Source organism: Anabrus simplex, chromosome 3, assembly GCF_040414725.1.
Source record: "Anabrus simplex isolate iqAnaSimp1 chromosome 3, ASM4041472v1, whole genome shotgun sequence".
Lineage (NCBI taxonomy): Eukaryota > Metazoa > Arthropoda > Insecta > Orthoptera > Tettigoniidae > Anabrus > Anabrus simplex.
Genome location: NC_090267.1, coordinates 23683841 through 23709968, shown reverse-complemented (window position 1 = coordinate 23709968; position 26128 = coordinate 23683841). Strand labels below are relative to the sequence as shown.

Here is a 26128-nt window from a genome sequence, read left to right as displayed (position 1 = left end):
TATGCACTAGCCAGCGTATTGGTAGGTGTGCTAGGTACCAACTGATGAGCCCACCCTAGCACACGAGGGCGAAACGCTGGCAACCAAGAATGAGTTAGCTGGAAAATTTATAATGTCCAATGACGGACCATTTATATTGGTATTATAAATTTACTCATTCAGGACAAATGTTTCAGATTCCCTATGGGAACCAACATCTATGTCATCTGATGGCCAAGCAGGCATCAATTTTTGATAATGAGACAAAGTCTCTTAGTGCATTGGCACTGCCGGTGGCTCCAGTTAGCCTACGCAGTGGCCTCCACGGTATGCACTAGCCAGCGTATTGGTAGGTGTGCTAGGTACCAACTGATGAGCCCACCCTAGCACACGAGGGCGAAACGCTGGCAACCAAGAATGAGTTAGCTGGAAAATTTATAATGTCCAATGACGGACCATTTATATTGGTATTATAAATTTACTCATTCAGGACAAATGTTTCAGATTCCCTATGGGAATCAACATCTATGTCATCTGATGGCCAAGCAGGCATCAATTTTTGATAATGAGACAAAGTCTCTTAGTGCATTGGCACTGCCGGTGGCTCCAGTTAGCCTACGCAGTGGCCTCCACGGTATGCACTAGCCAGCGTATTGGTAGGTGTGCAAGGTACCAACTGATGAGCCCACCCTAGCACACGAGGGCGAAACGCTGGCAACCAAGAATGAGTTAGCTGGAAAATTTATAATGTCCAATGACGGACCATTTATATTGGTATTATAAATTTACTCATTCAGGACAAATGTTTCAGATTCCCTATGGGAATCAACATCTATGTCATCTGATGGCCAAGCAGGCATCAATTTTTGATAATGAGACAAAGTCTCTTAGTGCATTGGCACTGCCGGTGGCTCCAGTTACCCTACGCAGTGGCCTCCACGGTATGCACTAGCCAGCGTATTGGTAGGTGTGCTAGGTACCAACTGATGAGCCCACCCTAGCACACGAGGGCGAAACGCTGGCAACCAAGAATGAGTTAGCTGGAAAATTTATAATGTCCAATGACGGACCATTTATATTGGTATTATAAATTTACTCATTCAGGACAAATGTTTCAGATTCCCTATGGGAACCAACATCTATGTCATCTGATGGCCAAGCAGGCATCAATTTTTGATAATGAGACAAAGTCTCTTAGTGCATTGGCACTGCCGGTGGCTCCAGTTAGCCTACGCAGTGGCCTCCACGGTATGCACTAGCCAGCGTATTGGTAGGTGTGCTAGGTACCAACTGATGAGCCCACCCTAGCACACGAGGGCGAAACGCTGGCAACCAAGAATGAGTTAGCTGGAAAATTTATAATGTCCAATGACGGACCATTTATATTGGTATTATAAATTTACTCATTCAGGACAAATGTTTCAGATTCCCTATGGGAATCAACATCTATGTCATCTGATGGCCAAGCAGGCATCAATTTTTGATAATGAGACAAAGTCTCTTAGTGCATTGGCACTGCCGGTGGCTCCAGTTAGCCTACGCAGTGGCCTCCACGGTATGCACTAGCCAGCGTATTGGTAGGTGTGCAAGGTACCAACTGATGAGCCCACCCTAGCACACGAGGGCGAAACGCTGGCAACCAAGAATGAGTTAGCTGGAAAATTTATAATGTCCAATGACGGACCATTTATATTGGTATTATAAATTTACTCATTCAGGACAAATGTTTCAGATTCCCTATGGGAATCAACATCTATGTCATCTGATGGCCAAGCAGGCATCAATTTTTGATAATGAGACAAAGTCTCTTAGTGCATTGGCACTGCCGGTGGCTCCAGTTAGCCTACGCAGTGGCCTCCACGGTATGCACTAGCCAGCGTATTGGTAGGTGTGCTAGGTACCAACTGATGAGCCCACCCTAGCACACGAGGGCGAAACGCTGGCAACCAAGAATGAGTTAGCTGGAAAATTTATAATGTCCAATGACGGACCATTTATATTGGTATTATAAATTTACTCATTCAGGACAAATGTTTCAGATTCCCTATGGGAATCAACATCTATGTCATCTGATGGCCAAGCAGGCATCAATTTTTGATAATGAGACAAAGTCTCTTAGTGCATTGGCACTGCCGGTGGCTCCAGTTAGCCTACGCAGTGGCCTCCACGGTATGCACTAGCCAGCGTATTGCTAGGTGTGCTAGGTACCAACTGATGAGCCCACCCTAGCACACGAGGGTGAAACGCTGGCAACCAAGAATGAGTTAGCTGGAAAATTTATAATGTCCAATGACGGACCATTTATATTGGTATTATAAATTTACTCATTCAGGACAAATGTTTCAGATTCCCTATGGGAATCAACATCTATGTCATGACAAAAATAAGGAAAGTTTGCCAACATTTTTTATTATATACTAATTATCACTAAGAAACAATGCAGGGCACTGTCTAAAGACAGAGGAACAATAGTTTTGACAACAATGAGAACATTTATTTCGTACACTTAGTGCATATTTGTACTCAATGCTCTTTGGAAAATGTCTTACAACAAACAGTTGGAATTGTTGTCATTCTCCTCTTTTTTGATGCATATATATGGCAGATAGCAGATACAGGGTCTGTATTTAGGCTTGGCAAGGATTTTCTCACTCGACCTTGGCCGCCAGTGACAGTTCAGTTGCTGGCTACCGCGTGTGCGTATGTACGGCAGAATACGGTGCTCAAAATCATTTTAATGCATTTTATTCACCATTCACCATGCTGAAAATGTTCCCCATGCGCTCCCAAACATAATCGGCATCTCCTAATGATATTTTCGGCTACTCTACCAAGTTCTTCAGCACTGATGGATGCGTTTGCAGCTCTTATATTGTCTTTAACTTCATCTAGTGTGTGAGGGTTGTTCCCATAAACTACGTTTTTTTAACATTCCCCACAAATAAAAATCACATGCCGTTAAATCTGGGCTACGAGGGGGCCACAGATTCTTACTTATGATCCTCATACCAAACACGCTTCAGTAAGGAGATAACAACCTTTACATCTATTGTTATTGTTTACTGAACCTGTAGGTTTGAATCTCCTGGCCAGTTGTTTTATTGTCCAATTGATAGGAATGGGTCTCCCTGGAAATTTCGCTCGAAACTTTTGTCTTGTCCTAGCGCACGATTTTCTGCACTTAATGTAAGTATTGTGCAGATATACAGGTTCACGTAATGAATATTTCACATACATTACAGCACTATACAATACGACATACAGTACACAGTAGCTTCATTAAACACCCTACTATCTCGGAGCTGAGCTCTCAGCAACTGCAGAAGTGTCAGAAACCGCGCGCGCCAGCGGCCGGTAGCGGCCTGTCATCGGCGGCCAATGTCGAGCGAGAAAGCCCTTGCCAAGCATAAATAAAGACCCTGTAGTTCTCCTTGGGGCAGATGATCTTCCAGCATTTTCCTCACAATGGGGTTCGATTCCAAGGACCGACAGTGTAGTGAGCCGCAGATAATTTAATAGTGTTGGCATGATGGTTATGAATTTCATGTTTTTGGTCCGTATTGAACAATATATATATATACTTGATTCTTTGTTAAAAACCTCTTATTATGTATATTCCTTGTATTATTAACTATTACCATAACATCTCATTTCACTTGTTATTCTTTAAAATAATACTGTCTTAGGATTTCGCCACAAATGATCTTTGCTCCAATACGGCTGATGATGACCCCTAGATGGGTCGAAACTAGTACCGTATAATTTTGTAAATTTGTGAATATATTGTATTGAAAAGGTGGAAACATTTAAGTTATTATTATTATTACTTAGTGTTGGCATGTGTAACCTGCTTTGCATCCATGGCGAGAGTAGCTCATCACTCACTTGAATTAGAAAATGTTGCCTCTTTAGGACATTATTCTTCTTGCAGCTAGTGTTGTGAATATGGATAAAGAGAATTATAAGCCCATATCGTAAGCATTACTGACAAAGTTACAAACATTTGTAAAACTGACAACCGGAAATGTGTGGAGTTCCTTCTTGGAAGTCATAAGCACATCATTCAAGCATTAAACCTAGGAAGGTAATGAAGAGACTGAAGCACTCACGGTCCTATGCGCACTTTTCACAAAACAATGAAGAATTCTTCTACCACTTTTCCCACATGTGGATTTGGCTCTGTTTAACAGATTGATACCCTTGCTGATGCCAACCCTGGATCCAAACTGTATGGCATTGCAGATACAGTAATAGTGCTGATAATTTCTAAATAATAATGTTTATTGATTTTCACTCAAGTATACTTGAAGTCAACATCTTAAGCAGTTATTTTTGCTTGTGGTGATGCAGCCCTTGCCAGTGGTATGGAAGAATGGTGATATATAAAGAGCCTGGAGTCTATAAAGCAGTAAATCTGACGTAAGCATAATTGACTCCTGCCCGAAATTAGTGGAAAGAAGGAAGAAATGTTCCAAAAGAGAACCGCTTAATACGTCGGTAACGTCACATAAGTGTCACTGTAGGGGGCTGTTGCTAGGTATCAGGACTATTGTGCCATGTTGAGAGATCTATAATTATTACAGAACTATTTAAAATAGTAATATTTGAATCCGCCTTGTCAATACACTTATTGATGAAAGAAAACTATTTATTTATCCATACATGTTTTGGGAAGTCAACCATTCCCTTCATCAGTGGTCAATACAAATAATAGAAACAATATAACACTATCTTTTATTTTTACAGCTCAAAGAAGTATTGTGTCTTAATTCACAGCTGGATGAAATTCATAATATGTCATAAGTTTTCTTTATATGAAAATTTCCTAATATTTCATAAGTTTTCTTTATTCATTGATATGGTGAATTAGGACACAATACTTCCTTGAATTGTAAAAACAAAAGATAGTGTTATATTGTTTTAATTATTTGTACTGACAACTGATGAAGGGAATGGTTGACTTCCTGAAAGATGTATGGATAAATAAATAGTTTTCTTTCATCAATAAGTGTATTGACAAGGCGGATTCAAATATAACTATTCTAAATAGTTCTGTAATACATTTCAGACTAGTCAGAACGGATCAATCGTCCATATTAACCTATCATGGTTAAGTTTATCAACAGATCTATGAGTATCAGTATCTTGGGTGTAATATAGTTAAACAGTTGCAATATCCGCAGACAACCATTTACTGATGTGGATAATATTTTGTATATCCTCGCAGGGCTCTACCTACATGGAGGGATGTAACTACTATTGGTGTTTCTGTGGTGTTTGGTGGTGTAGTGTGTTGTATGAGTTGAGACAAACATCCAGTCCCCAGGTCAGAAGAATTAAACAGATGCGATTAATATCCTGAAACTGACTGGGAATGGAACCCGGGACCCTCTGAACCAAAAGCCTCAACGCTGACCATTCAGCCAGTGAGTTGGACACAACAATGAAGAATTGCCAGTCGTAAAAATTATGAATGTTCGTGTTGTAGAGTTAAATATAAATCACAACGTGTTTACAACAGATTGTTGGTGTTGATTTAGTTTAAGTATACGTTGTCTTGTGGCAACTACTGGAGATGAAAATCTAGCAGTACCTTTGAAAATAGATGTTCTCTCTCTCTCTGTCTTTGAGAAAGATGTGCCAAACAGAGATTTAATTTGGAAGGACATCACTACACTGTGTGTATCAATGTATTAGCATCAATAACTCTTTGAACAGGTTTTGTGCTATATCACCTAATAAGAGGGAGATAGAAGACTAAGAAGAATTCCTTACACTCTCCTCTCTAAAGAAAATAATAATATAATGATTACCTCTACACTATATCCAGTTGGATTGGTTAAACCAGCATCTTTCAGTGAAATTTTAAAAGTGTGTGGATTGCCATCATTACGGTAGCTCCAAAATGCTATAGCGTAAGAATATTCCTCCCCAACAACAGGCGTAACAGGACGAGTCCAAACATGTAGGTGATTCTTCTGTAGGGATAGAAGAGTGTTAGCAAAAAGTATGATAACAGTAGGATATATATAACCTTAAATTTCCAATCAATCCAAGTTTTCAAATAAGACAAATTACACATGTGATACAAACAAAATTAGCAAGTTTCTAGGATGCAAAAAACTCAACTAACAAGTCGAAAAGTTCCACATTTATACCACTTTAATAATCTTAACGGTATATGTTTCATTTTCTTTGAAAACATTTTCAGCCTTTTTCAAACAGATGAATCTTCTGTTAATGTAAGAATAATCAAAGATTGTCAAAGTGGTGGAAAGGTGGAATTTTGTAAACTTGTTAGCTGAGTTTTTACATACTAAAATTCCACTACCGACCAAAAGTTTATAACATGTAAAAGTACAAAACTTTTTTTTTTTTTGCTATGGGCTTTATGTCGCACCGACACAGATAGGTCTTATGACGATGATGGGATAGGAAAGGTCTAGGAGTTGGAAGGAAGCGGTCGTGGCCTTAATTAAGGTATAGCCCCAGCATTTGCCTGGTGTGAAAATGGGAAACCATGGAAAACCATCTTCAGGACTGCCGACAGTGAGATTCGAACCCACGATCCCCCAGATGCAAGCTCACAGCCGCGCGCCTCTACGCGCATGGCCAACTCACCCGGTAAAGTACAAAACTAAATGACAGATTGAAATATTACATTTCACACTTAACACATTGACTCCTGGCCATTACCTGAGCATCTTCCATGTTTCCTGAATGACAGAAATGAAAAGAAGATACTACGATGGTTTCAAACATGTAAATAGAGTGGAGGAGGGAAGGATACTGAAACAGATGATGGAGGTTTGAGGGAAAGACAGTAAAAGGGAGACCCAGAGCAAGATGGATAGACTTGATGAAAATCAGGATAAGAAGAAGGAACGTGGAATGGAACAGAATTACAGAAGAAGAATGGTGTAAGGAGAGACAAAGATGGAGATGTGCCATTAATATCCCAACCTGGCTGGAGCAGGATAGGGGGAATTGATAATGAATGTTAAATGTTGATTTGTTAGTTTATGATTTGTTCGATGTTACTTAACATTAGTATACTCTTATATTTTAAGTTATTATGGGATCGCCCCCTTGATTATTTGCCCCAATATGAGGCAAAAAAGAGACCAAATCACATGAGTCTTAATGGAGTATGGGAAAGAGGGTATTAAATAAATACATTTTACTATGGAATATATCATACATACATCCTCATTATGGACAGTTATGCCTTTCAGCATTCAGTCTGCAAGCCTCTGTGAATTTACTAAACATCGTCATAATCCTCCATTTGCAACCAATGCTGTGGCCTCATTTAGTTCTATACAACTTATCTTCAAATAATTAGAAACTGGGTCTAACCATCGTCGTCTTGGTCTCCCTCTACTTCTCTTACCTTCCATAACAGAGTCCATTATTCTCCTAGGGAACCTACCCTCCTCCATTTGCCTCACATGACCCCACCACCGAAGCCGGCTTATGTGTACAGTTTCATCCATTGAGTTCATCCCTAACAGCCTTTATCTCCTCATTCTGGGTACCCTCCTGCCACTGTTCCCACCTGTTTGTATCAACAATCATTCTCGCTACTTTCATGTCTGTTACTTCTAACTTATGAATAAGATATACTGAGTCCACCCAGCTTTCAGTCCCATAAAGCAAAGTTGGTCTGAAAACAGACCGATGTAAAGATAGTTTCGTCTGGGAGCTCACTTCCTTCTTACAAAATACTGTTTATTGCAACTGCGAGCTCACCGCATTAGCTTTAAGACACATTGATTCAATCTCATTTACTATATTACCATCCCGGGAGAACACACAATCTAAATACATGAAAATATCTACCTGTTCCAGCTTTGTTTCACCAATCTGAGGCTCCGTGGCTAAATGGTTAGCGTGCTGGCCTTTGGTCACAGGGCTCCCGGGTTTGATTCCCAGCAGGGTCGGGAATTTTAACCTTAATTGGTTAATTTCGCTGGCACAGGGGCTGGGCGTAAGTGTCGTCTTCATCATCATTTCATTCTCATCATGACGCACAGGTTGCCTACGGGTGTCAAATCAAAATACCTGCATCTGGCGAGCAGAACTTGTCCTCGGACATTCCTGGCACTAAAAGCCATACGACCGGGCGAGTTGGCCATGCGCGTAGAGGCGCACGGCTGTGAGCTTGCATCCAGGAGATAGTAGGTTCGAATCCCACTATCGGCAGCCCTGAAGATGGTTTTCCATGGTTTCCCATTTTCACACCAGGCAAATGCTGGGGCTGTACCTTAATTAAGGCCACGGCCGCTTCCTTCCAACTCCTAGGCCTTTACTATCCCATTGTCGCCATAAGACCTATCTGTGTCGGTGCGACGTAAAGCCCCTAGCAAAAAAAAAAGCCATACGCCATTTTATTTTACCAATCCGACAATCAATTCTCTTGGATTTCTTATGTACTGACATCAATTTAGTCTTTGAAAGGCTAATTTTCATGTCATATTCATTGCACCTATTTTCAAGTTCCAAGATATTTTTTTATGGAATATATACAGTGCTGAAATAGATGTGCCCATTAACTAGTGATACAAAGGAATAAAAATTAATTACAACCTAAATAAGGCATGATGATTACAATTTAATATTTTATAAAACAGCTACATTACGCACAGTGTCCTCAATTATTCTTCTCCCTTGTATTCCAAGTACATCTTGGCTCACTGCAATAACTCGTTCATTCTGCAGAACTGCTTTGTATTCTGGATAAACATTGCGCAGGTCGGTAGACATTAGAAGAGGTGCAGCCAAGATAGCCCATATTGCCATTTGGACCTTGCTCTGCTCCAGGCTCAGTTGATAGTTTCCAATAACAAGCTGAAAGAGGAAATGAACACATGTGAGAACAGAATTGGAGATCCTAAGGAATGCAGCTCGTAGACATATGCAGTGTGGCCAAAAGTCTCTGGACACCCCTTGCTGTTCATTCCAAAGATGTCAGCCTTGTAACTAGTAGCATGTATGACCTCCTTTTGCAACTATTACAGCATTTAATCTTCACAAAAAGCTTTCCACTAAGTTCTGATAAACTGAAAGTAGAATTTGTTTCCATTATTTCAGGAAAATGGTTAATAATTGTTGCCAGTTTGTTAGGTGAATTGATCTGGCATACAACCGATGCTCCACCTCATTCCAAAGAGGTTTGATAGTATTCAAGGGCTTTGGGTAGGCCAGTCCAGAACATCCACCTGATTTTAGATTTTCTTCAAATGACAATGCAATGGTCCTTGCTTTGTGGACAAGAGGATCATCACGCTGATATAGAAAAAGTCTGATTCCAAACTGTTGCCACAGTGTGGAAAGCATTCTAATGACTAAAATGTTTTCATTGTGCCATCGACCAGAACTAATGGTCCATGCCCCAGACCATCACACCACCTCCACCAAATTCCATTGTCACTAGATAAATGCCATTTGCAAGGCATCCATCAGGTTCACACAGTGACACATCACTCCATAAAACCTTCCACTGCTCCACAGACCACTGACAATTTGTTTGCACCACTCTAAGTGATGTCCTGCATTTGTTCATGTGATCAGTGGCTTCTGGGCAGTAGTGCAACACTGAAAACAAAGTCCTGTTGTCTCTCAACAGATCATTCTGTCACTAACCTGCAACGGAAGCCCTCTGCAATAGTTGTCAAGGATGTGTGATGATATGATTCCTACAGTATGCTTTAGAGTTTGGTGATCTATATCAGTTAATTTCCTAGGCTTTAGCCTTTGTGGGTGAGGTTAACTTCCAATCAATTATCAGGGGAACCTGGCCGCTTCAGAGTGCATCCCCAGCTGGCGATAGGGGATGTTTGGATCCATGGGCGTACAAATAGCCCTATTCCTGGGGGCTTTAAAATCCTGGGACACCTTCTCTTCAGGGGTCATAAATATGGAGGGCCCTAACACAGGGTGATGTGTGAAGACCTCAACAGCAACTATGGTGGAGCAGGAGACCTGCGGTACAGTGTAGGAGGTGGAGGAGACAACCCAATACTTGGGTTAATAGAGTGAAGGTATCTGCACCAACTAGGGGTAAATATCATATAGGTAGCATCTGTTCTCCATGTTAGGGGCAGGTATTGACAGTGTCTGTACTCCAGGTAAGGGGCAGATGAACAGAAACCAGAGAAGGTAATGGGAAACCACTATGGTTATATTTTCCCTACGATATCATAATGGATAGAGTTAATAGAGCAGAGGCCACTTGTCCTGGGCAGCCCTTAAGTGGGCAGGGGTTGCTAAGAATCTCCTGGCTCAATGAAGTGACCTCTAATCATCTGTTTTACTTTAGTCTCCTGGATAGAGCATGTCTCTCATGAACAGATATTGCAGAGAGCACACTCTAAAAGAGAGCTGTGCTGACCACCATCAAATGCAGAAAAATTGTGTACCTGGGGCATGTGTTATGTGGTGAAAGATATGCAGTAGTGCAAAACTGAAGGACAGCGAGGAGTAGGAAGAAAAAGAGTCTCCTTTAAACAACAAGCATCAGGAAGAAAAAGAATGTCATGTCTCAAGAACATTCAAGACTGGACTGGAATATAAAACATTGAACAGCTCTATCATGTTGCTGAAGATAGAACACTGTCCATATTGATCACAAAACATCCGGGAGACTGGGCACAGCATTTAGAAGAAGACCAGAGTGATGATTGGGTTCGGTGCTTCCCTGATATTTCCACTTTACAATAACATTGCTAACAGTGGACCTGGACACATATAACTCACGTGAATTCTCTCTGATGGAATGCCCCAACTTGTTGGCTCCTTACAATGATGCCCTGTTTGAGCTCACTCTCACTGTGATAGGAAGCATGTCTGTGGTGTTGACACATTGCGCCTGCACTTATACGTCAGAGGTGCTCACGCTGAGCATTCTGTCCCACTGTAAGTGCCAATGAGCATATGCTATTCAAGCACAGTGATGTTGTGGTTGTTGCGAAGTTCTCCCAGTCACTCTCGATCACTGCTGCAATACCCAAGTTTGAAATGGAGACAGAAAAAAGGGCAGAAATCTGTGTCATTTTCAATTTACGTTGTAGGAAATAAGTTATTTATGTTCATAGCAGTTTATGTATTTTGACCGGATACAATAAAGAGTTAGGCCTACAACCTTAAATATTCTTATAATGTACGTAATGAATTACAATCTTCACTATTACATTTTAAGAGGTGCTTCAGAAACAGTTCTAATATAATACAGAGTTAAGGTGATAAGCTGTGGCTTGTGGTTGTTTGGGTTTAAACTATCTGATAAACTCACGATCAATCCAATCATGTTTACCTGGCATAAAATCAGTGAGATTATTTATCTGAACGCATACCGCACATTTATTTGGCAAATACATTTACGTTGTTGTACTTTAATCTTGGATAGTAAATATCGACGTCCTCACTCGTGATGAAACTCTCTTCCCCCATTTAGAGGCTAACTTGTTATCACTGGATGCCTGTTAAATTTTAAATACTATTTTCAGAAATTCAGTGAACAGGGAAAGTCACACAACACTACAACACTATGCAAAATCATTGTTGCAATATGTAATTATATTACTTTTTGTTTAATAACAAGAAATTTATTTTTTTAAGAATGGTAATACTGTTATTCCCATCCAAGGAATTATAAATTGTAGCTTGTACGCTTAAACCGTGTACCTTTGTAGATTGTAACACGAAAATAATAACATGTCAGCTTTCTTTGAATAAATAAAAAAATACAAAAAAGTAAATTGACTGTTTATATCGAGCACAGTATAAACCAAATGGGAATATCTTGAAAAGGTCAGGTTTTCTTTTTGTTGCGATTATAGAGTTTTATGTTAAATAATGTACTCTAATGAGCACTTTACAGAGTAGTGCAGGAGAGGTTCGTAATCACAATCGAATGTCAATGCTCCCTCACATCACTGTGACGTAAGCTGCCCGCATTTACGTCACGCCAGCCCGGCCGCACTGGGCTAGCCTCAACAGGAGCCCAGCTGAGCACCTCTGTTATGCAACACCAGATGCATATTCGCACATCATACAGATCACATTCAGTGAGGCATCAGAAGAATTCTGGCTGCACTTAGTGCAGTTTTGCAGCATTATGGAGAGGACAATTTGATGATCACTAAATAATAAGAGAGGCAAAGATGTGGAAGAAATGAAGGATTAAGGTAATTTCATTGTCTTCACCATTTGAAGGTATTCATCAGAGTGAAGTTGTCAAGTTCTATGAAATATTGAGGGATTGAATGATCTACTGCTGATGAGTGATGGAAGAATCATCACCACCTATTTCCCTTGTCCAGTTTCTGCCAGGTTGAAATGTTTATGGCACCTTTCCATCTTCCTCCTACCAAACAGCATTGTTCCTCCTTAACTGTGTTCCAATCTAGGTTTCTTCTAATTATATATTCGTGATAGTTTTCAACCACTTTAGTGTGGATCTCCCTCTTGGCTTCCTTCATCTTCCATCACCTTAACATGCCCAAACCATCCATTCTGTCGTAAAGCTTTTCCATTCAGATTTCCTTCCTGACAGCTTGAGTTCTTACTTTGTCCTTTATTGTCTTTCCTATCATACATTTCTAAAAATTTTTATTTCACTGGCTTGGCTTTTATTCCCTTGAATTTTTGTCATTGTCTAGGTTTCCCCTGTATGACAATATGCAGTAGTAGTATATCTTTTACATCACCTCTTTACACTTCATTGGTACATCCTTCCTCCACACCAGGTTTCTCACAGTCTGGTAAAAACATCCAGCCCTGCATCCTGCATCAGTTCACTTCCCAAGTACTAGAAGCTCTCCAAATTTCAAGGTTTTGTCCCCTAAATTTTATCATTCTTTTCCATTCTCTTTCTCCTGTAATCAACAATATTGTGTTACTCTTTTCCACGCTGATTTTCCTTCCATAATTTTCAATAATCTCACTCAGTGCGTAGAGTTGTCCCGCACCACAAGATCATCTGCAAACAGCTTCTTGTCCCCATACTTTACCTTTGTCTCATTCACAATTTCAGCAATAACCATTATAACAGTAGATAGCACACTTCCTTGTCATAGTCCAGTTTCATTCCAAAACCACTCTGTCCTCCCTACATGTGTCTGGACACTGCTGCAACAATTTTTGTACATTGCTTGCACATAATCTATAATGTGTTTTCCAAATGCTTTCTGTTGCATTGCTTTTCATATGTTTCCTTGGGGAAGAATTAGAATATGAGAGCATAACAAAGATGGAGAAGTATATAGCTGCAAGCAATGTTCACTGGATTTCTATCGTAGTGAAAACGAAAACCCGTTTTCCAGTCTTTGACCGGGTCAGGGATGTAATGAATGAATCAGATATAGGCTGTTATTACGATGGGGTCGCCACTCCCAAAGTGATTTATATTAATGAGTGATGGATGCTATGAAATGAGAATGGAGAGTGTTAATAGAATTAAAGATGACAGGGAAAACCGGAGTATCCGGAGAAAAACCTGTCCCGCCTCCGCTTTGTCCAGCACAAATCTCACATGGAGTGACCGGGATTTGAACCACGGTATCCAGCAGTGAGAGGCCGATGCGCTGCCGTCTGAGCCACGGAGGCTTCTTCTATCTTAGTATGAGCTTATAATTACCCAATGTGCCAATTGTACTTCCCATATAATGATAGCAATATGGAGTACATACAGACTGTAAAAGAGAAATTAAATTTCTAGGTAAGAGAGAACTATTTATACAAGGAATTTTTTTGGTAAACTATTCGAAATGTTCTCCTTTTCCTTGAACATAGGACTTATCTCCTTTCGCTTGAACATAGGACTTAAATCTTCATGAAAAACTGCTTCATGCACGATGTTCATGGGGAAATCAGCTACAGCAGTCATCAACGTACTTTCTAGGCTGTCAATATTAGGATGTCTCTTCTTGCTGACCATTTTCTCAAGCACTGATATTTATAATCCAAAGGCTTGAGAGTTCTTGAGTGGTTTTGTCGTTGTGTGGTGGATCAGAGTCCTGTCGAAAACTGCAATGCTATCCTATGAAGTAAGCTGATTTAAGGGCATTGCAACAGAAAACAGACAGTACTGTGTTTTGGTACACTTTAGTGCATGTTTGACAGCTCTCTGCCAAGAATATCATCACAAGAAACTCCACACCAAACTGTCAATGATACCAAAGATTAGCTCTCTGGATTTTCAGAGACACTTTATGTGCTCTGAGTGAATCTCAGTCATAGACAATATAATGGTTAAAACGCTCTTTGACTCGGCATTTGAGAAGCATCTGCTTCTTCAATTGTGTTGTCAGATACTGCCCAGTGCAGCGATAAAGTGCTTTCAGATCAATGTCATTTCTTAGCCGCCTAGGCATTGTTCATCTCAAAACATTAATTTATCTTGCCATTAACTTTATTCACACACAATTTCAGCAAATTCTTTGTTTTACAGCATTGGACTGTCAGACATACTCTAGTCTCCCTGAAGCATTTGATTGTTCGATAGATGAACATCAAAATAAATAAAAATCTCTTTATTTGCAAATGAGGTGTCTACCTCAGTGGCAAATGGTACACTAAAATACATTATTGTCAAGCACTAAATTTTAAATTAATAGGAGACGAAGAAAATTTTCCTAGAATACAATATTATACAATTTACGCTAATAATTTTTTCTATTACACACACACATCATCCTTAATAAATTTATATTGTTTACAAAATTCTACTTATAATATCTTACAAACATAGTCAACTCATTTACAGTACGGTATGTGAAATTACTTCTAATAATACTATACAACTGGTATAAGATTAAAATTAACACTGAATTTATTTACATATTTATATTTTACCCATTTTGGAACCTAAGTAGCATAACGACCTGCTGCGTCTTAACCAGAGCCCCTTTTGCCACCACTTTTCATGTTCTACTGATGCCAAGCTTCTTAAGGCAGTAGGCTGTCTTCCTTCTTTTTCCAGTGCTACTTTTATAACACACCCATTCCGTGATTACAAGACACTGGATGCAATTGAAGCGCTTTAGAGGTTAATGCAGACTTGTCATTCAATTAATCATTCATCATCGTTTACAAAGATCATCAAAGAAAGGTAGATAGCATACTTTGGCCTCATTATGCATATGTTTCATGTAGATTCCCTAATAGTAAGGTCTTTTCATTGGAGGATAAGAAGATTTGTTCTGGGCTGGCATAAAGTACATATCTTTTCCTGAGTAAGAAGAAAAGATCTGCATGCCAAATACAAAGGTATTTTTTATTTGTTTATAGGTATCAAAATCTGAATGCTTGAACAACAGTTTCAGACAATATTATTCCCAACCCAACCCAACCCAACCCAACCCAACCCAACCCAACCCAACCCAACCCAACGCAACCCAACCCAACCCATGACACTACAGCCCTTGAAGGGCCTTGGCCTACCAAGCGACGCTGCTCAGCCCAAAGGCATGCAGATTATGAGGTGTCGTGTGGTCAGCACGACAAATCCTCTTGGCCGTTATTCTTGGCTTTCTAGACCAGGCAATATTATTCAACATAGCTCAAAAGCTGGAATGCTGTACTTAGTGAATGTTACACTAATTGAAGAAGTGGTAGGGTTTTTTATATCAAACAATTTTTCTCAAGAGAGAAAATGAAGATATGTTTTAGACAACAACAAGAAATAGAACTGTTGAGATTTTAATTTTTTTTTTAGAATGTTGATATTTTATTCTAATGAGTCAGATTTATTTTAAGGTTTTATGTGTTATACCTTTAACTATCTCCTTACAGAATTTGACATGTTATTATTCCTGAAGAAGAGAGTAGATTTATTTCTCGAAAGATGTATGATGATAGTATGAATTAAATAAGTAGTAAATAGTATATACCAATTGTATAATTAATTGTATTGATAGGCATACCATTATTAGCCTGTGTTTCATAGGTTGATGGATATACAGAATGGTACAATAGGTTGTACAATATATGTAGCACACAGAAAGGTCAAACACAATGACTTTTGAATAGGAATACAGTCCAGGATGAAACTCTGTACCTGGGAATGTCAGGAACAACATGGTGGACAATTTATTTTCCAAAATGCTCTACAAACAGGGCAGAACTGATGATCAGTAATTTGTGCTCACAGTGAAGTTAAACAATGAAGTTGTTTACAAAGGCTGTTCGAACAGTCACCCACCACATTCGATGGAGGCATTAGATTGGTGAAGTAAACTCAGCTGTGCAAACAAAACTCAATGGATTTCTCACTTTTGTCCAAAACTGACTTAGTGAGTTTGGAAACAAGCTCTTCAACTGAATATGTTTTAAGAAATGTGTCATTATCTTCACATGCTGTTGCAAATCATCTGTGACTCTACCTCAATGGCAATGTTTATCGATTTCAGGTTAATGCATACAAAAAATATTAAAGTCAATACAATAATTGCTTGTTCCCATTCTTTTATTCACCATCACATTCATCGCTATCAGCAGCAGAAGAATCATATTTGTCATCGCCGCCTACCTACATCCTTCCTTAGTTCCGTCAAGTGAATGGTGTTGTTCAGCCTCGGTCTATGTGGCCAACGACATACAGTAAATAAAACCTTGTTTATCCGGCCATCATTGATCCGGATCAGATTTGTAGACATTCCTTTTATTTAATCTTCACATTAGATAATAGTTTTTAACTACGATAGCAAGAAAATAAGTAAGCCAAATATTCACTTTTTTTGTTTGACTCAATGTACAGTTCCTGCATAGATTGTATAATAAATTATTATGGCAATGCTGTATCGTATTGTAAAATTCTTTCTGTTGAGTTTAAAAAAGACTTACTAGAATGTCACAGGACGTTGACGTTCTATAACGGTGGCCACATCACTATGACGGAAGAAGAAATTGTAGCGGCATGCACATCTACAGCAGACAGCGAAAAAGAAGATTATGGGGACGAGGAGGGAGCGATCACAGCATAACAGCGGATGACACATGGAACTGAAAAACATCATGGCATACTTGGACCGTCAGCCTGAAATCACTCCAGCTGAACTATCAATGATAAAACATTTGTGTGACCATGCTTCATTCAAACACCACACGAGTTTGAAACAGAAGACACTGGGCCAATTCTTTGTTAACAAAAGATGTGATTTTATATGATTAAAATTTTATATTTTTTAATGACATGTAAACAATACTATGTACATACATACTGTAATTTTGTTACAAACTCTAATTTTTTTATCGTCATAAATGGTAAGTCTGCTTATTTAAGGATTCTGTTTTGCTTATTGCCCATATAATCAGATTATCCAGATTTTCAATTGTCTGGATTGCCTTTGGTCCCATTTAGTCTGGACAAATGAGTCTTTACTGTACATTCATTACGACAATGCACAGGAGAAACTAGCCGATTAAAATATCAAGAAGGTAAGCAAGCTGCATGACAATTATGGGCAAGCAGGTTGCCTGCCTAATCTATTCTAGCAGTAGCAACCTTATTTCAAATATTGCATGCACGCCTGGTTTTCTTCACTAAATTCCGGAAAAAATATGCACAGAACATTTGCACAAATGTGGTATATATAATTCCTGAACGTATCAAGCTAAGGTAATTGATTTTTACTCACCATATCTGGATCATTCCAGTGTCCAGGTCCAGCTAGTGGAGCATAATTGTCTTGTTCACCAGCAAAGTGTCTGATGATAGCCTTCACCATGCCCCAGTCATCAGAAATGTCACCATTATTTCGCCATAAGTTGCAGTGTTGTTTTATAGGTTCAAAATTGATTGGCTGAAAAACCAAAGAATATCACAATGTATAATCACTCAAAAAAAGAATGAGCGCATGGTATTGTGTGATTTTCACGCAGGTACTCTTTTCTCAGCCCAAGCAAGTTGGCCATGCAGTTAGGGGCGCACAGCTATGAGCTTGAATTTGGGAAATACTGGCGGCTTCGAACCCCACTGTTGGCAACCCTGTAGATGGATCTCTGTGGTTTCCCATTTTCACACCAGTCAAATGCTGGGTCAGTACCTTATTTAACGCCACTGTCACTATTTGTGTTGGTGTGACGTAAAGCCAATTACCGTATTTAAAAAATAACTTTTCTCAGAAATGTATGTATTGGAAAGTAACAAAGAAGTGTCAACTGAAGAGAGAGAGAGAGAGAGAGAGAGAGAGAGAGAGTGTGTGTGTGTGTGTGTGTGTGTGTGTGTGAGAGAGAGAGAGAGAGAGAGAGAGAGAGAGAGAGAGAGAGAGATCAACAAGCAAGGTGCTCAAATATGTCAGCCACCTGTCAGTAGATTCACTGGCATGTTAAAGAACTCCTGCAGGACTAAATTCTGGCACCTTGACATCAGCGAAAACCATAAAAGTAGTTAGTGGGACATAAAGCAAATAACATTACTAATATTACCTCTAGATGCCTATTTTCATTATGAGACAACTAATGGAAAAGCATTGGGAGTACGGGAATGATATGGTGATGACATTCATTGACATTGAAAAGGCATATGACAGTGTCCCCAGGACGAAAGTTTGGGACAGTCTGGTGCAATAAGGAATTGGATAGGAATTAATAAAAATGATCATGGCATTGTATAAGGAATGTTGTGGTTGCGTGCAAACACAAGTTGGCAGGACAAGTTGGTTCAAAATAACTAGTGGGCTGAGACAGGGAAGTGTTCTATCACCAATCCTGTTTACAATAGTAATGGATGACATCATGAGAACAGCAAAAGCAGCATATGGAGGAAGAGAAATGAACATGATGTTATTTGCAGATGATATTGTCATTTGGGGAGAAGACGACAGGAAGGTTCAAGAACAGTTGAATGTGGTGAATGGGAAGATCGAATAATGTGGATTGAAAATAAGTGTAGAATAGAGTAAAACCCTTGTTATGACTAGAGGGGAGAAAGAAGGGAAAGGTCAGATTAGACTTACAGACAAGCCCCTGAAAGTAGTGGAAACATTTAAATACCTGGCGAGTGAATTAATGGAGAATGCTCGACTGGATGCTGAGATTAGTAAAAGGATTCAAGCTGGAAGTTGTTTTTATCATAGTGTAAGAAACATGTTATGGGACAAAGATGTGCCAACGGAAGCAAAGGATACTATGTACAAGATGTATTATGTACCCATAACAACTTACGGAGCAGAAACTTGGACAATGACAAAGAAGGATGAGAGTCGAATACAGGCAGCCGAAATGAAGTTCTTGAGGAGTATGATACAGAAGAGTAGAAGAGACAAAATAAGGAATGAGAAAATCCGGGAAGAAATTGGAGTGGAAAAAATGAATGATAGAATAGAGAAGAGCCGACTAAGATGGTTTGGGCACATAAAGCGAATGAGCGATGAAAGAATGCCAAAAAAGGTGATGGAAATGCAAATCCAAGGAAGGAGAGGCCGTGGACGACCACGATTGAGATGGAAGGATACCATCCAACGCAGCATTATAGAAAGAAACCTGGACTGGGACACAGTGTTGGAGGAGGAGTGGTGGAAAGACCGAAGAAAGTGGAGAGGAACCATATTTGCCCCTACCCGGCTACAGCTGGATAAAGGGAAATGATGACGATGATGAAAACCTCTAGATATAATGTTTATTGCGGGTATCCATAGGGTTAGTATCTACATGACAGGTGATTTATTGAGGGTAAGGTGATGGTGGTAATTATTCACATTGGTACCAACAATGTAAAGCAAGCAGGAATAAGTCAAAATCAATCAATCACTACCGATCTGCATTTAGGGCAGTTGCCCAGGTGGCAGATTCCTTATCTGCAAATAAATTGGAAATTTATTGAACATATCCCTTGGTAATTTATTCCAATCCCTAACTCGCCTTCCTATAAACAAATATTTGACCCAATTTGTCCTCTTGAATTCCAACTTTATCCTTCCTACTTTTAAAGACACCACTCAAACTTATTCGTCTACTGATGTCATTCCACGCCATCTCTCCACTGACAGCTCAGAACATACCTCTTATATTAAATAACACTAGTATATTTTTATTTACCCACCTATTCAATACAATACATTCTTAAAAATTAGGACTTTGTCTTTATCAAAATTGTTAACATAAAATTACTTCATTGGATGGTACATGTTTCGCCTATCAATAGTAGGCATCATCAGCCGTATTTTACCTTAGGAATAGATCAGGTACCTGATTGGAAATGAATTGTGAGCACTGTAAAAAAGTAACCATATCTTGTAAAATGGATTAGAGATCGTTAAACAACTATTACAATATAAAATGTAGGATACTATTACTTCATAATATTTGTGTTAAGATTTGAGTCTAAAATATTGACAATTATTTGAGAATTATGACATAGGTGGTTGATTCTTGATATTTGTGAAGTCTTGGTGGAGGGGGATGAGGTTGAGAAGGCGTGGCTAAGGGCTTATTCGTTGCGCATGAGGGGGAGTTGCCGGCAGCGGGAGAAAGGGCGGGCGGTGTGTGTGTTAGATTGGTGGGAGTGTTTACTGATTTGGTGCGGAATATTTTACTATTCTGAAGGAATGGTTGTTGCAATAGAATTGGAATCTGTTCAAAAAGAGGACTTTTGTTATCTATTACATAATACAACACGCGAAGTAAGAGCTCGGCGACTGCCAGTTGCTCTAAAGCTCTCAACATAATTTAACATCTCAGCGGTCGAAGGGGTAAGTGTCAACACTTTTCATTTAACTTCCACTATTTTAGCTCCCTAATTCCAATTATGGTTCTTCATTAAATTTTCAAAATAACTCTTTAATTACAGAATTTCATCACCCACTTGGCTACCCACCGATTGACAACAACTTTTACTACAACAACGTCCCCTTTCGATTAGTACGCTCACTTCAACACGTCTAACAACAAAGAGCCACACCTATCACATACTCTTCCCACAAATACTACATCAAAGAAGATGGCCTAATCATGTCTACACGAACTCCAATATAGCCTACGACACCAGCATTCTAACTAATATTATCTCCAAAAAGAACCACGCCATATGAAAATTCTTCAAAATTTATAAGTATTTAAATGAAAATCAATATTTATCAACTTCAGGAACCAAGGACTATTACCAATGCACAACTTTCCTCAAGTTTTTAACAACACGCCATTTGACAATTAGTTGGAATGTTCTTTCCGATTTTTAACTCTATTGTAATATCTTTTAATATTAAGAATCAACTACCTATGTCATGAAATGAAATGAAATGTCATATGGCTTTTAGTGCCGGGATATCCCAGGATGGGTTCGGCTCGCCAGGTGCAGGTCTTTCTATTTGACACCCGTAGGTGACCTGCGTGTCATGATGACGATGAAATGATGATGAAGACAGCACACACACCCAGCCCCCGTGCCGTTGGAATTAACCAATTAAGGTTAAAATCCCCGACCCGGCCGGGAATCGAACCCGGGACCCTCTGAACCGAAGGCCAGTACACTGACCGTTCAGCCAACGAGTCGGACACCTATGCCATAATTCTCAAATACTCAAAATAACTGTCATGTTTTTAGACCCAAATCTTAACACAAATATTATTAAGTAATAGTATACTACATTTTATATTGTAATAGTTGTTTAACGATCTCTAATCCATTTTACAAGATATGGTTACCTTTTAACAGTACTCATAATTCATTTCCAATCAGGTACCTGATCTGTTCCTAAAGTAAAATACGGCTGATGATGCCTACTATTGATAGGCGAAACAATGTAGTAATTTTATGTTAACAATTTTGATAATGACAAGGTCCTAATTTTTAAGACTGTATTGTATTGAATAGGTGGGTAAATAAAAATATACTACTGTTATTTAATACAAATACTTTCAATACGGATCCAAAAATGAATTTTATCACGTGTGACATACCACTTAGTCGAGCAGCTTGTCTCCTTCCTTTTAAGTCTTCCCAGCCCAAACTTTGCAACATTTTCGTAACACTACTCTTTTGTCAGAAATCACCCAAAACAAATCGAGCTGCTTTTCTTTGGACTGTTTTCCATTTCTTGAATCAAGTAATTCTGGTGAGGGTTTCATACACTGGAACTATACTCTAGTTGGGGTCTTACCAGAGACTTATATGCCCTCTCCTTTACATCCTTACTACAACCCCTAAATACCCTCATAACCATGTGCAGAGATCTGTACCCCTTATTTACAATCATATTTATGGGATTACCCCAATGAAGATCTTTCCTCATATTAAGACCTAGGTACTTACAATGATCCCCAAAGAAAACTTTCACCCCATCGATACAGTAATTAAAATTGAGAGGACTTTTCCTATTTGTGAAACTCACAACCTGACTTTTAACCCCGTTTATCAACATCCATCCAGGGTGTCCATCTCACAACATTTTCGAGGTCACGTTGCAGTTGCTCACAATCTTGTAACTTATTTATCACTCTATAGAGAATAACATCATCCGCAAAAAGCCTTACCTCCGATTCCACTCCTTTACTAATATCATTTATATATATAAGAAAACATAAAGGTCCGATAATACTGCCTTGAAGAATTCCCCTCTTAATTATTACGGGGTCAGATAAAGCTTCACCTACTCTAATTCTCTGAGATCTATTTTCTAGAAACAGAGCCACCCAATCAGTCACTCTTTTGTCAAGTCCAATTGCATTCATTTTTGCCAGTAGTCTCCCATGATTTACCCTATCAAGTGCCTTAGATAGGTCAATCACAATATAGTCCAATTGACCTCCTGAATCCAGGATATCTGCTATATCTTGCTGGAATCCTACAAGCTGGGCTTCAGTGGAATAACCTTTCCTAAACCCAAACTGCCTTCTATCAAACTAGTTATTAATTTTGCAAACATGTCTAATATAATCAGAAAGAATGCTTTCCCAAAGCTTACATGCAATGCATGTCAAGCTGACTGGCCTGTAATTTTCAGCTTTATGTCCATCACCCTTTCCTTTACACTGGGGATACTATAACAACTCTCCATTCATTTGGTATAGGTTCTTCAACCAAACAATAATCAAATAAGTACTTCAGATATGGTACTATATCCCAACCCATTGTCTTTAGGATATCCACCGAAACTTTATCAATTCCAGCTGCTTTTCTAGTTTTCAACTTTTGTATCTTACTGTAAATGTCATTGTTGTCATAGGTAAATTTTAATACTTCTTTAGTATTAGTCACCTCCTCTATCTGGACATTATCCTTGCAACCAACAATCTTTACATACTGCTGACTGAATACTTCTGCCTTTTGAAGATCCTCACATACACACTCCCCTTGTAAATATACTTGGGGATGTGTGAGATCTGGTTATGACAGTGCAGGAATTCAAGGGCACTGAAATTGTTATTATTGGAAGAATGTGGGGGAGGGATACTGACTGGAGGGTGATCAGAGACAATGGAAGGGAATGTGCAAAATTGGGAGTGAGATTTTGTGGAATCGACCGACCAACCAACTGTTGGACTGTAAGACAAGGATTGTTCCCCATGTGGCAGGGACAGTATCAGATAGCCCAAGCCTAAATGGGTGTAAATTACACTTGTATATATTTACTGAATGATGTATTATAGCTTTTATTGTCAAGTCGAACCCCTTATTTATATCATCCTTAGCAAAATCCTACACGAGTTACTGCTAGGTTAAAACCAATAGCAAAAATGTTTAAAAAAAAAAAAAAGTCATTTGCTAAGAATTATTGTATTCAAGGCAGAAAGTGTTCCAGTCAAGAAATGTGTTTACTTTAGATAAGTCGACACAAGGTGGTTCAGTTAAGGGTATAATAGAACTCAATAGGTGTCTGCCAAAAGTTTTGAGAGAGTTAACTTGTTTTTGAGAGAACTGTCAAACATCCCATTGTAGTCCACTTGACAAGACATTTAGAAATTGTGAAATTTTAAGTCCTTACCTTTTCTAAAGCAGTTGGCCAACTGCACGAAAACACAATGGGACGTCCAGTTTTGTTGAGAGCCCGTCCAAAATCGGGAAAAGCTAAATCAAACAATATAACATTATGTATGAGAAGCTTTAGAAATGTGGTGTTACAGAATAATGTTGAAGGTGAGGTGGGTGGATCGAATCACGAATGAGGAGATACTGAGTCGAATTGTCGAGAGAAGATTGTTGTGGTTAAATTTTATGAGGAAAAAGAGATAGAATGATAGTGCACATCTTAAGACATACAGAACTTGTTCAGTTTCTTTTTGAGGGAAGTGTAGGGCGTAAGAATGGTAGGGGTAGACCAAGGTATGAATATGACAAGCAGATTAGAGCAGATGTAGGATGCAGCACTTATGTAGAAATGAAGAGGTAAGCACATGATAGGGTGGCATGGAGGGCTGTATCAAACCAGTCTATGGACTGATAACTCAAACAACATGAGTAACATTTTCTAAATTTGTGTTATATCAAATTAATTTTGACAGACTGAAGAGACTCACGATTATAAATTATCTAGATCAAAAATTAAGAAAAATAGCTTCCATTGTAACTACAGAAAAACCATCTAAGAATCACAAACCAGTACCTATTATAAAATGTGCAGTTGAAATCTGTTCAGTTATAAAGAAGGATGAAAACACATGCGCTCATACATTTTCTCCCCTACATGGAAAAGCACGGAATTATAAATATGTTTTTGGTCTTAGAAGACGAGAGAGCAAGTACGCATTATTTCATTGCATGTGATAAACTTACACTATAGTCGTCTTCTAAAGGCTTCATCCACCAATTCTGCATATGACATTTAATAGCAAAACTTGTTTTGACCCTAACTGGGCCTTTTTCAACTGAATAATTAAGCTAAAATAACATATTAACCTGCAAGGGGTCGTGTCAAAAGAGTTGCATAATGGGTCGCAGACGGTGAATTTGACCAGGAAGTATAAAATACCAGTTTTTCTTGCAAAACACATTGTATTGTTAAGAAAAATACATCCATGAAACAAAATACACAAGAACCTCGTTTATCCGGCCCTCATTACTCCGGATCTCCTGTTTATTCAGATCAAAAATAATAAGCATTGATTTTTACTTCTACAGTATTTCTTTTACGGAGTCGATTCTTCTTGAATGTCTTTTCCGCCAAGGATAGTTAAGGACAGGAATTAGAAGTCAAGTGGTCTATCAAACGTACCATCCTGGCATTCACCTGTAATTGAGAATGGGAAACTGTGGACTTTTCTGAGTTCCTTGACACATTTGCATGCATTCCCGGTTGCTCGGATGTAAACGATGTAAATGACTGGTTGAAAAATTACTGTAATTCAGGCTACGGTATAATGACAGATGAATAAATTATTGCCTTTTGTTCCTCGGTAGGTAATGACAAGAGTGATGGTGAATTTGAAAATGAAACTGGCGCTCCATCAGAAGAAACAATGAGTCATGGAGATACAACAATGCAGCTGGACAAACTGATGGCCTATTTAGACTTCCAGACTGAAAACACACTGGCAGAACTGATCCTTGGATGTAAGTAAAGCATCTTCATGATCGTGCTGCCCGCAAACCTATACAAATGTAAAACAGAAAAAGCTCACACATTATTTTAGTGCATAAAACAGTCATAAATGTAAGAAAAGTGTTCTTATATTTTTTTTGTACATTTGAAAAAGGTATTACTGTACAACTTATGTTAATATATTATATAACATGTACTGTATTTGTTTTTTAGTTTTTCCGGATTATCCAGATTTTCGATCATCCAGATCAGTTCCGGTCCCATTCAATCCGGATAAATGAGGTTCTTGTGTAGTAGTTCTTATAGCAAAACACGTATTATTAGAGAAAAATATATTCATGAAACAAAATACCAGTTTTTAAAGCAAAACACACTGTATTATTAAAGAAAAGCATATCCATGAAACGAAATACCAATTTTTGTAACAAAACACATTGTACTATTAAAAAAAATATATCCATGAAACTTACAAAACACTTCTATATTGTACAACAAGAAATGAATTTCATAGTTAGTCCATATTGTCAACCTTAACAAGTTAGCAGTTCTTAATGGTTGAGTAATTCCACATTTACAAATACCATACAATTTTTATTCCTGTTTTCACTTTTTATATAAGAGAGATGAAATACGTCCCTTTTTAAATTAGAAAAAAATAAAAATTGTATAGT

General features: G+C 38.7%; 1 protein-coding gene across 2 annotated transcripts in view; it reads right to left on the bottom strand.

Moving 5' to 3' along the window:
• LOC136866961 (alpha-N-acetylgalactosaminidase) overlaps positions 1-26128 on the bottom strand; it is a 98365-nt gene that overhangs the window by 16189 nt on the left and 56048 nt on the right. For both annotated transcript variants that reach the window (XM_067144051.2, XM_067144050.2), the window contains exons 5-8: positions 23904-23986; positions 17619-17783; positions 8626-8829; positions 5793-5957 (exon numbers count right to left, since the gene is read on the bottom strand). In XM_067144051.2, the coding sequence (XP_067000152.2) occupies positions 5793-5957; positions 8626-8829; positions 17619-17783; positions 23904-23986 (617 nt within the window). The remainder of the gene's footprint in view (positions 1-5792; positions 5958-8625; positions 8830-17618; positions 17784-23903; positions 23987-26128) is intronic.